This window comes from Protomyctophum bolini (genome assembly GCF_963924005.1).
Source record: "Protomyctophum bolini genome assembly, chromosome: 2".
NCBI lineage: Eukaryota > Metazoa > Chordata > Actinopteri > Myctophiformes > Myctophidae > Protomyctophum > Protomyctophum bolini.
This window is the reverse complement of record NC_137863.1, coordinates 41,545,806-41,558,305: the sequence shown is the minus strand read 5'-3', so window position 1 is coordinate 41,558,305 and position 12,500 is coordinate 41,545,806. Positions and strand designations below refer to the sequence as shown.

Below are 12,500 nucleotides of genomic sequence, written 5' to 3'. Positions count from 1 at the left end.
GGGAACTTAAGCTTACACAGAGACACAGCACTCGACCTTACTGCCAATCGCCAAGCATTTACTGACGCCATTGTACTGCGTCTGCGTGTACATGACTTGGTTTTTCTGAATTTATGAAATATTCTTATATACAGCACATGGATACCAAAGAGCATATACAAGCACCTATATAAGTTTGGAGGGCGGGGGGGGGGGAAGATTTTCATGGCAGAACAAATTATCATAAAACCAAGTGAATTGAAACTGACAAATTGAAGGTACTCTCGCACCATTTCTTCCCATTTACTGTAACATTTACTGTAACTTGCCAGAAATTCTAGTTCTCTCTCTCTGTGCATTTTCATATTCCACGTATTCAGCATTTTAGACTTTTCGATAGTTTCTTGGGTAAGTGCCAGTGGTTAAAAACGCCATGTTATACATTCCTAACACATCAGTACTTTTATTTTATTTTCCTACATTATAGTCCAATATGCCGGAGTATTAACGATGAGATTAAAGTATACAGTATACATTATGTATAGTATAGTAGTATGTGTTTTAACGCTCAGCTGCAAAATGAATTAATCAAACAAACAAACAAACAAACACCTAATTCATTAAAATGGGGAACATGAATCTGTCATACACACAGTACAGTAGGCCTACGCTGTATGTTTAGGATAGAAGAAAATAATGCCTTACATCCCCAACAACCAGATTCTATTATATATACTGTACATACGTACCACACCACAACAACCAACATAGCAGCATACAGTAATTCTGAAGAATTCACATTAAAGGCTCAGTCTCAAGAGCAATCTATGCTAAAACTAGTTAAGCTGCTTAAAAAAAACAATCTATATATTCATATCTAAACTACCTAAAAGTGCAAATAGCTCAAGTACAAACTGCAAAAACTGACCATGACATCAAGTGTCAAAATACAACACAATATTCATATATTCAAGATACTCTTTGTCTAAAATGGTAAGCCTCCAAAGGCATAGAAACATGCATATTTCCCACTGAATTTATAAAGCTTCTGTTAAACCAGGAATGTTTTTATTAATCCCTTCCCTCCGCTAATTTCATGTTGTACTTTCTGTTTGGCTGCATCTCTCTGTATTAGCCCATTTTCGACGGGAAACCCTTTTGGTGTTTTAAATATTATGTTATAATTTAGCTATTGAAAAATAGCAGATCTATACAAGCTCATAACGCGCCACCGAGTGGCGCGCTACGAGCTTGTAGGTCTGCTATTTTTTTTTTTATCGTGAAAATATTTATTTCAGAAAACGTAGAAGATTTTCTTTTTTTAAATGTTGAGGTCAGGCCTAAATGGGTTAAGCTCATCTCGCCTGCCCATTAATGACCATCTGACCAGCCTGCTCGGTTTGAAGGCCAAATATGATTTTAAGAGCAGGCAAGGCTGAATGCTAATGGAAAGCAGAATGTAAAATAGCACGTACAAATGACAAATTAACAGGCAGGGAAGTTGTCCAGAATCCCTTGTGCTCCTTGCCTTTTATTGGAAAGTGTTAATCACATCATTAGCAAAGATCGACCACGGCATAACAGAAATACACCGGCTTTACGCTTCATATTTTCAGTTTAGTTATTTTCTGGTATATTCTTTGCCTTGTACTGTATTATTGCTTTGCCTTGCCTTGTATACCGTATCAATTCATACGGGGATATAGCAGCTGAAGTTATAACCACAAACTGTGTGCCACGGGAAACTATACTGTCGGAGTACAAAAAGAAGACGCTAAAAGTCAGTTCATTAGTGGCTGCGGATCTAATACGCAACTAATGCACATATAATGCTTGTGAAAGCACAGATTATAGAGCGCTAAGCTATAGTGCAGTTATATTTGGATCTGACTGGCTGCGCCTGAGCACTCATATCCCCATAACTCCCATAACTCCACCGCTGTTTAATGTAGGATTTACAGTATATTATCTCCCATGGTTACAGTGAAATGAACATGGCATCAGAGATCAGACTATGCTATACAATCCCCAGCGGCACCTACTGGAGCAGATCTACAAGCTCGTAGCGCGCCACCGAGTGGCGCGCTACGAGCTTGTAGGTCTGCTATTTTTGAGAAATCGAAGAACGACTGACATTTTTAGAATCTGATCTCAGGTCAGAATGGGTTAATCAGACCAGTGTGTGTCCAGTGGAAACCTCGTATGAATCTGATCTCAGGTCAGAATAAACCCCCAAACTGCCCCGGAGGCGCTGCACCACGGGCGACCCTGTGATGACTGTATGTTATTTATGTATATCATGGACTGGATACACAAAGAACAACATTTCTAATTGCCTTCATTTGTACATTGACAGTAAAGTCATCGTCTTGTTATGCTCTGTTGAACGAAGGTGTCGTGACTCACGCACCAACAGAGCCAATCAAGCTCACAACGTGTGGCATCTGTGACATATTCTGAGCTTCTATAGATTGTATATATTAATGGTGCATTTATATAGCGCAATTTTTGAGCGGTGCAACCACTCCAAGGAACAGCAATGTTCGTGTACACCTACCATGAGCATGAGTATATATGACTATTAGTACCAGTAGGAAACAAGGCAAGGCACCAACCTGCACATCGGGAGCAATTAGGGTTTCAGCATCTTGCTCCAGCACACTTAATTCGGCACTAACTCTGTTTGGCACGTGACGCCGTCGTCAGCATGAATCAGCCTTAACGAGGACAGTCAGCAGCACACTGACCGAACAGAGCTCCATTATATGGTGGTCTTTACCTGTGTGTATGGAGAAGGGCCAGTGGCTCTTTACCTGTGTGTATGGAGAAGGGCCAGTGGCTCTTTACCTGTGTGTATGGAGAAGGGCCAGTGGCTCTTTACCTGTGTGTATGGAGAAGGGCCAGTGGCTCTTTACCTGTGTGTATGGAGAAGGGCCAGTGGCTCTTTACCTGTGTGTATGGAGAAGGGCCAGTGGCTCTTGTCCCCTCTAGTCTTTACCTGTGTGTATGGAGAAGGGCCAGTGGCTCTTGTCCCCTCCCGCGTCGGGCCTGAGAGTGGCCTGGGGGCCGCCGCCGCCGGGAGCCGGGAACTCCGCCGTGTCGTTTCCTGACGACGATTCCGTGGCGGGCGCTGCTGCTGCTGTAGTAGCGTCCTCTGGCCTCTGGGGGTGTGCGGTGGGCAGGTGGTCTTCCACAGCGCCGGGCGCCGCCGCCGTGGCGTTGAACGACGCGCCCGCCGCCGTCGGCCCTTCCTCCTCTCCTCCTCTGTCTGTCCGTTCTTTCTCCTTGGCCGTGGAGTCGGGCGCGTCGCTCGGAGGCTCTTTGACCGCCGTGCCGTTGTTGCTGGCTCGTCTCTCCACCTCGTCCGACGCCGCCACGCCTTTCTTCTCCTTCTCCTTCTTCCTCTCCTCCTCGTTCTCCTCTTCCTCCTCCTCCTCCTTCTCCTCCCCCTCCCGCTCCCCCTCCTCCCCCTGCCCCTTGCCCTTCTCGTCCTCGGCGTTGTCCTTGGCGGGCGCCGCCGCCGAGGCGTCTTTGGCCGGCTCCGAGCTCGGGGAGGAGGAGGAGGAGGAGGAGGAGGAGGAGGGTTCGGCGGCACTCTGCCGGGCCCCCGAGGAGGAGGTGGGACTGTGGGAGGAGCTAGCTGCCGTGGCGGGGGCCCTGGTTGGCCAGACGGAGCTGGGGAAGGAGGAGATGACGCCGCCGCTGAAGCCCAGGCCGGCCAGCAGCGTGCTGGTCACCACCGACGCCACGGACGCCTGGCTGCCGCTGGAGGACGGGCCGATGCCCGTCGCCATGGAGACGAAGGAGAAGGGCAGGCCGGACGAGGTCCAGGTGGACGAGCCCGACGAGATGGGAGCCATGTCGGCGGAGGAGGCCGGAGAGACGGTAGGCTGGGAGACGGAGGAGAGGAGAGGGGGAGGAGAGTTTAGAGGAGAGGGGGAGGAGAGGAGAGTTTAGAGGAGAGACGGAGGAGAGGAGAGTTTAGAGGAGAGGGGAGGGGAGGGGGAGGAGTAGGGGGAGGGGAGGGGAGGAGAGGAGAGGAGAGGAGAGTTTAGAGGAGTAGGGGGAGGGGAGGGGAGGAGAGGGGAGGAGAGTTTAGAGGAGAGGGGGAGGAGTAGGGGGAGGGGAGGGGAGGAGAGGAGAGGGGAGGAGAGGAGATGAGAGGAGAGGAGAGGAGAGGAGAGGAGAGGAGAGGAGAGGAGAGGAGAGGAGAGGAGAGGAGAGGAGAGGAGAGGAGAGGAGAGGAGAGGAGAGGAGAGGAGAGGAGAGGAGAGGAGAGGGCAGATGAAAGAACAGGAGAACAAGAGAGAGGCACAAAGGAAGGTAACAGAAATAGTGATGTAAGAAAGATGAAATGAGCTCTACTGTATGTAAGACCTGAGACGTGTAACACGGTGCGCATACATTCCTATCGACACTAGCCCAGTGGTGTTCAAAGTGCGGTCCAGGGACCCTCAGTGTTCCTTCCTTGAGGGGGCTCCAAATAAAGAGTTTGAACTAAACTTTAGTTTAATCGAGTTGAACTGAGTTTATTTTATTTTAAATAAGCAGTTCGAGCATAACAAAGTCCTAATGTAAGACTTGTGGCTCTCCTCTCCTCTCACAAGCAACAATTAAGTTAAAAAAAACTATCCACCCCTAGACATCCAACCTATATTCAACCTGTACTAAATAAGGCCTATAATGGGGGTCGTTGAAATTAAACAATTTGAGAACCACTGGCTTAGCCAATTCTATACAGTCAAGAAATGCAAATTCTCAGACAATTACTGCCCTCTGTTGGACAGAGACAGACAATGGAAACTGACAATTAGAGATTCACCTTTGGCTCCCTTACCATTCCAGTTTTCACAATCCGCGTGCCCTCAAAGATCCTCGTAGTGTTGGCTGAAATGACAGAGGATGGACACTGATGAGGGAGTGCTATAGTTCACACAGTGAGGTGTTCAATCTGAAATGTGTTTCATCGGCACGATCGCCTGCATTAGGGGTCGCACCAACGTTTCATGCCTGTGTCATGTTGGTGTGTGCGTGCGTGTGTGCATGCGTGCGTGTGTGCGTGCACGTGTATGTGTGTGTGTGTCAGTGTTGATTTTGACAGCAATTTTTTTATTTTAGTCTCTTTAATAGTTTTCATTTAGTTTTAGTCACATTTTAGTCACCTGGAATGTCTTTCTAAGCAATCTAGTTTTAGTCGACTAAAAAAACATAAGATTTTAGTCGACTAAATCTACAGTTGATTTAGTCGACTAAGCAATGACTGATTTTACACTTGCTGAAAATAGCTGACCTACAAGCTCACAACGCATCGCAGCGTGCGATGTGTTGAGCTTGTAGATAAGCTATTTTCAGCATGCAACCAAGTGTAAAATGACTTGGCATCTCTTGTCCACTAGTCCCTTTCTTTTTTTTGTTGTTGACAAAATCCTCAATATATTTAGTCTTAGTTCTAGTCATCATAGCTTAGTTTTTCTTTTGTTTTGTCAGTGAAAAAAGGTAGTCGACGAAAAAAAATCGTCATAGTTTTAGTCGACGAAATCAACACTGGTGTGTGTGTGTGTGTGTGTGTGTGTGTGTGTGTGTGTGCGTGCGTGTGTGTGCGGTACCTCTGAAGAGCATGCTCTGGCTGAAGTCGCTGCGCATGTCATTCGTGCAGACAGCCTGCACTCTGAACAGGTAGAGAACGTCGGGAGACACCGGAGAAATGATGGCCTCCTGCAACACGCACGCACGCACACGCACACGCACACACACACACACACACACACACACACACACACACACACACACACACACACACACACACACACACACACACACACACACACACACAGTTAAATTCGTTGACTGGTGTTCCCCCGCTTCTTGTTTCCCCCACACATCTTTACCCAAAGAGAATAATCTACTGGTATACAAGCTCGCAACGCGACACATTGTGAGCTTGACTTGTACAGATTAGGAAGGGGCTCCACTGCTCCAGGGTTCATGTGGGTATAGCCTATAGTCTACAACAGTGTATACTGTAGATTTAGTGTTACATACTGTACAGTACACACAGATATATTATAGACATGATGGGAACAAAGACTGAAAGGCTGCCAATGAGGTACGGTACAATATTCATGGCACGTGGTGAAGTGAAGGTATAACGTTAATGTAGGGCAATAGTGAGTACCCATGTCTCTTTTAAGTGTACCCCCCCCCCCCCTCCCCCCAGGCAAAAAAAACAGGCAAAAAAAAGTCTCACTGTTTGAGGTGTCAATGCAGTCTGTCTGTGCCTTACACATGGCTGACAATGTAATTCCCTCTGCAATCTGTTTTTTGTCTGACAAATTCACAGAAAGTAACAAATATACAGCCTTAATTTGCCCTGGGAGTGATGAAAGGAGAGCGGGGGGGTGATAATCTGCGGAATGAACTCAACATGGCAAACATGTAGGGGGATAAAAAAAGCGCAACATGTGATGTTACTATAAATCTCACTCTAGTCTACGGCATTTGTTCCTATATAGCCTGGAAACCAAAACAGGACAGAAAAATAACCCTGAGCAGATTGGTCTGGGCACTCCTCAGTTTGAGGATTACATTTCACTCACCCCCAGAGTTGCGAGTGACCAATCAGAGCCCCTGTATTTGTATTCAAAGTGAGACGGACGTCGGATTCTGTTTGTATATAACCGCCCCCTTGGAAATAAATCTTCCACACTGACAGTCAGTGATATATTAGTCTAGGGCCCATGCCAGGGTATTAAGTTCCATGCAGCATTGTGTGACTCCAATGTCAATGTCACTTGACGAGTGTCAAAGTCAAACATGGCCGCCGAACACGGTTACAGCTGACGCCGTGGTAGAATTGCACGGCTGAGGAGACAGAGAGCAAAAGAGCCAAAGCACAGAGCGGAGAAACAGCTGGCGACCTTTGCCGGTTCACAGAACGGCTGCGTTCCGAACAAGGGGCGAGGCCCGCCACAGCAGCACCTGACGAGGTGTTCTCCTCAGGTGACTGGTAATCCCAGTGGGGCTACTATATTACGTTCACCACGGTAGTTCCTATAGGCATGTAGCGATATATCGTATATCGCGATATATCGATATTATATCCCGATATTTTTTTTTTAGGGGGGGCTAGTGTGTGATAAGAAATGTCAGCTGTAATCATATTCCATCATATCAACATGATTTTGGAGAGAAATTAGACAGTAGAGGCCTGGAGAGGGGAGCTGTATATTATGTGTCTGTGACTGTGCCCAGGTGATGGTCGTTATTGATGCTCATTAATACATCAAGGAAGGCAATTATCTTGGCAATGTAGTTAAATAAAAATTGTGACAAAAGCTTTGGGGGGGAAGATAAATCATAAAAAAAAGAGAATTTGTCTAGAAAATCATTGTGTTGAAAATATCGTGAAAAATCGTATCGTGAACCTCATATCGTGCATACGTATCGTGAGTTGAGTGTATCGTTACATGCCTAGTAGTTCCTCATCGCTACTACAGTATACGGTTCAGGGTTCAATTAATTTGTTTAAAAGAGGACTTTCTTATTTACTTAAGCCCTGTCATACAAATCGAAAGCGAAAATAGCTCCCCTTGAAAAGAAGTATCACCTTGCATTCTGTTCTCAGGCAACTCTCTCTCTCTCTGTACTCTGTCAGGTAATCCCAGTCGGGACACTCATTACATTCACCATGGTAGCCCCTCATTGGTACTACTGTTCAGGGTTCAACTAATTTGTTTAAAAGAGGATTTTCTTATTTACTTAAGACCTGTCGTATCAACAACAAATAAGTACATAGCTCCCTTTAAAAAAAGAAGAAGGATTGCCTTGCATTCACCGCTGACTCTCGCCTAGAGCTGTCGGCCTCAACTGCACTTTTCTCAAGTGCGACCTTGACGCATGCACTGACTTCACTGACAAGCAGACGCTCAACAGCCTCAGGTTGAGTCAGCCAGACGACTTCGCATCGTGTTCAGAAGTCTGAATAGCCTTAGAACTCTATACTGATTCCCCCAGAATGACGATGGATTCCTGTTCTGTTCTTTGACTATAATATGGAAGTGTCTATTTGTATACGTCTCAAAATGTTTCGATGAATTGAACACGGTGGACCCTCTTGTAAACAAGTGTAATGCTTAATTGGGTCGTCGTCCACTCACAGTTAACAGTCTTTGTATTGAGTCTGTGCTTGAAATGTACTGTAATTCTGCAAACTGTTAATAAATAAATCAATCAATCAATCAAACCCAACAGTGGGTCGGGACCCATTTGTGGGTCGTGGACACATTTTTATGGGTCCCTTCAATCTTTGTTTTCTATAAATTTTTGTTTTGAATTATTATTATTTCAAAAGTTTTCCATGAATTTAAACCATTGAGAAATAAAAGAAAAATCTAAGAAATTAGAAGACAAATGTTAACGTATAGTGGTGAAAATAGCCGATCTACAAGCTCACAACGTGGCAGGAAGTGACGCGTTGTGCGTGCTTGTAGATCTGCTATTTTCACTACTTTTGGGTCCCAGGCAGATCTGTCTTCTGGGTCTGGGTTTGGGAACCACTGGTCTAGAACCCATGATGATCTAGACTCTAGATCATCATGGGTTCCCAACCACTGGTACCACTAGTGGTACTCGAGCCCCCCCCTCTTGTGGTACACAGAGGAGTCGCCCAAAAAAGGAGAAAAAGACAAAAGTGGAATGAAATATTTATATTAATAGAGGTAGTTGTTCTGACCAAGCAATTGGTTGAAATGAGCATGAAAGCACACCTATAGCCGAAAGATTTTAGGACAGATTTAATCACGTTAGAAATATAGTGGTTGTGCATCAGAGCAGCAGCAAAATTGTCTGATTGTCTGTGAACAGAAACTAAACAATTTAAAGAATAAATTACATTTTCCTCCTGGGTTGGTTAATAATAGCTGAATAGGATGGGGCAGGTCTATTTATTTTTTAACATAATTTATTGTAGTGGTACTTTCTGTGGTGGTACTTCAGTGTAAAAAGGTTGAAAAACCCCTGGTCTAGATGCACCTTTCCATGAAAAGGCACACAGAATGAACATTATCACCCGAGCCAGCTAGAGCCTTATTCACTCCTAGCCCAGGAAAATACCATGTTTGCTTTCGTGGATCGACGAATAAAGATTAAAATAAGATATTTTGGCTGGTCTGTGAACTGCTTGGCTTATTGACGCTGCAAAAAACCCAATTTCCCCCTAGTGGGACAATAAAGCTGAAGCTCAAACCTGGGACAATAACTTCCTGCGGGATGCAGGATTTCTGCCTTAACCCATTCTGACCTGAGATCAGATTCATACGAGGTTTCCACTGGACACACACTGGTCTGATTAACCCATTCTGACCTGAGATCAGAATCTAAAAATTTCAGTAGTTTTTTCAAAAATAGCAGACCTACAAGAGCTTGTAGATCTGCTATTTTTCAATAGCTAAAGCACGACATGATGCGACACCAAAATGGGTTCCCTTTCAGAATGGGTTAAATATAACCCAGAAGGATTACTTATTGCACTGGAGTGTATTTTCTTTTTTTAAAGATATTATTATCTATATTTCTTTTTGTGGCTTTCGCCTTTTATTTTTATTTTTTTTATAGAGGGATAGGTATACAGTAGGCTGACAGGAAATGGTGAGAGAGAGATGGGGGGGGGTGACACGCAGTAAAGGCTGTCGGGATCGGGAGTCGAACCCGCGGCCACACTGCCAGACTGGATCACCATGCAGCCAAGGTGCCCAGCTCTAACCTAACCTAACTCTAACCTTGTGGTTAGAGTGTCCGCCCTGAGACTGGGAGGTCGGTGGTTCGATCCCCGTCCGGGTCATACCAAAGACTGTAAGAATGGGACCCAATGCCTCCCTGCTTGACACTCAGCATCAAGGGTTGGACTGGGGGTAAGTCCCTGTGACATACTAGCGTCATGTCCAGGGGGTGTACTTGTACAAGCTGCCTCACGCTACAGAAACAGGAGATAGGCTCCTGCCCCTAATGGGCCTCATGGCTCGGCAAGGCTACTTACTGTACTTACAAGGTGCCCAGACGGCTACGCCAGCCGCCCGGGCCACTGGAGTGTATTCTGACAGCAAGAATTTACATTTTATTTAAGTGTAAACGGGGCCATTTTGGGATGGGGGCATCACTCTGGCACATCTCATTATTATTGCAAAACATACATTAGCCACTTAAGCCCTATAATATAGGTCGGTAATACTTTTGTACTTTTACTCAAGTAACATAGAAACATTTTGAATACAGGCCTTTTTACTTTACTTACTTAATTTCACATTGTGGTATTGCTATACTTTATGGTAACTGAAAGATCTGAGTTCCCTAGAACAGGCCCAAAGATATGTGTACTTCTTTACCCCCTAACCCCTAGAACAGACCCCAAAGATATGTGTACTTCTTTACCCCCTAACCCCTAGAACAGACCCCAAAGATATGTGTACTTCTTTACCCCTAACCCCTAGAACAGGCCCAAAGATCTGTGTACTTCTTTACCCCCTAACCCCTAGAACAGACCCAAAGATATGTGTACTTCTTTACCCCCTAACCCCTAGAACAGACCCAAAGATATGTGTACTTCTTTACCCCTAACCCCTAGAACAGGCCCAGACCCCAAAGATCTGTGTACTTCTTTACCCCTAACCCCTAGAACAGGCCCAAAGATCTGTGTACTTCTTCACCCCTAACCCCTAGAACAGACCCCAAAGATCTGTGTACTTCTTCACCCCTAACCCCTAGAACAGACCCCAAAGATCTGTGTACTTCTTCACCCCTAACCCCTAGAACAGGCCCAAAGATCTGTGTACTTCTTCACCCCTAACCCCTAGAACAGGCCCAAAGATCTGTGTACTTCTTCACCCCTAACCCCTAGAACAGGCCCAAAGATCTGTGTACTTCTTCACCCCTAACCCCTAGAACAGACCCCAAAGATCTGTGTATTTCTTTACCCCCTAACCCCTAGAACAGGCCCAGACCCCAAAGATCTGTGTACTTCTTCACCCCTAACCCCTAGAACAGGCCCAAAGATCTGTGTACTTCTTCACCCCTAACCCCTAGAACAGACCCCAAAGATCTGTGTACTTCTTCACCCCTAACCCCTAGAACAGACCCCAAAGATCTGTGTACTTCTTCACCCCTAACCCCTAGAACAGGCCCAAAGATCTGTGTACTTCTTCACCCCTAACCCCTAGAACAGGCCCAAAGATCTGTGTACTTCTTCACCCCTAACCCCTAGAACAGGCCCAAAGATCTGTGTACTTCTTCACCCCTAACCCCTAGAACAGGCCCAAAGATCTGTGTACTTCTTCACCCCTAACCCCTAGAACAGGCCCAAAGATCTGTGTACTTCTTCACCCCTAACCCCTAGAACAGGCCCAAAGATCTGTGTACTTCTTCACCCCTAACCCCTAGAACAGGCCCAGACCCCAAAGATCTGTGTACTTCTTTACCCCTAACCCCTAGAACTGGCCCAGACCCCAAAGATCTGTGTACTTCTTTACCCCTAACCCCTAGAACAGGCCCAGACCCCAAAGATCTGTGTACTTCTTTACCCCTAACCCCTAGAACTGGCCCAGACCCCAAAGATCTGTGTACTTCTTTACCCCTAACCCCTAGAACTGGCCCAAAGATCTGTGTACTTCTTTACCCCCTAACCCCTAGAACAGACCCAAAGATCTGTGTACTTCTTTACCCCCTAACCCCTAGAACAGACCCAAAGATCTGTGTACTTCTTCACCCCTAACCCCTAGAACAGACCCAAAGATCTGTGTACTTCTTTACCCTCTAACCCCTAGAACAGGCCCAAAGATCTGTGTACTTCTTCACCCCTAACTTTCAATGATAGAAAAATAAAATGGGATTTTTACTTGAGCCGCAACCATGACCCATACACACAAATCGATCCGTGACCCATACAAACGGGTCCCGACCCGCTGTTCATGGGAACCAGCGTCCAAGAAGACTCGACTCAGTGAATAACAAGAGTTCAATGGCCTTGTCTTCATTCTGGCCTCAGCGCTGATCAATACAGTATATAGGTAGCCTACACTCTCCAGAGTCTGCTGCACACACACACACACAGCTCCACAACACACCACAGTACGTAGCCTATACCCTCCCCAGAGTCTGCTATACACACACACACAGCTCCACAACACACCCCCACACATGCGTTACCGAATCCACAGCAACTATATGGTATGTATGGCCTTATAGCATTTGGACCACGGCAACGGCAACGGCTGACCGCCATGACACAGGCTCCATTACCCACCCTCGGAATTATTCCCTCTGACTGACTGCTCCTATAGTTCGGTTGTATATATATATTCACTTAGGGACACTTATATAGGCTTTCATTACACAGGGATTCTCCATCGACTGTGATGGAGGGTCAGAGAGCCATGTAGCCAACTCTACAGTACACCCCCCCCTCCCACTGTGAGAGCTGTCAGGGGAAAGATTAAGATACAGGAATAACGACATGAGTAAAAGCCTGATGG

At 45.9% G+C, this 12,500-nt stretch overlaps 1 protein-coding gene across 1 annotated transcript in view; it reads right to left on the bottom strand.

Moving 5' to 3' along the window:
* LOC308328649 (receptor-type tyrosine-protein phosphatase gamma-like) overlaps positions 1–12,500 on the bottom strand; it is a 385,093-nt gene that overhangs the window by 53,980 nt on the left and 318,613 nt on the right. The window contains 3 exon segments of the mRNA XM_080782637.1: positions 2,978–3,869; positions 4,817–4,866; positions 5,586–5,694. Of these exon segments, the coding sequence (XP_080638763.1) occupies positions 2,978–3,869; positions 4,817–4,866; positions 5,586–5,694 (1,051 nt within the window).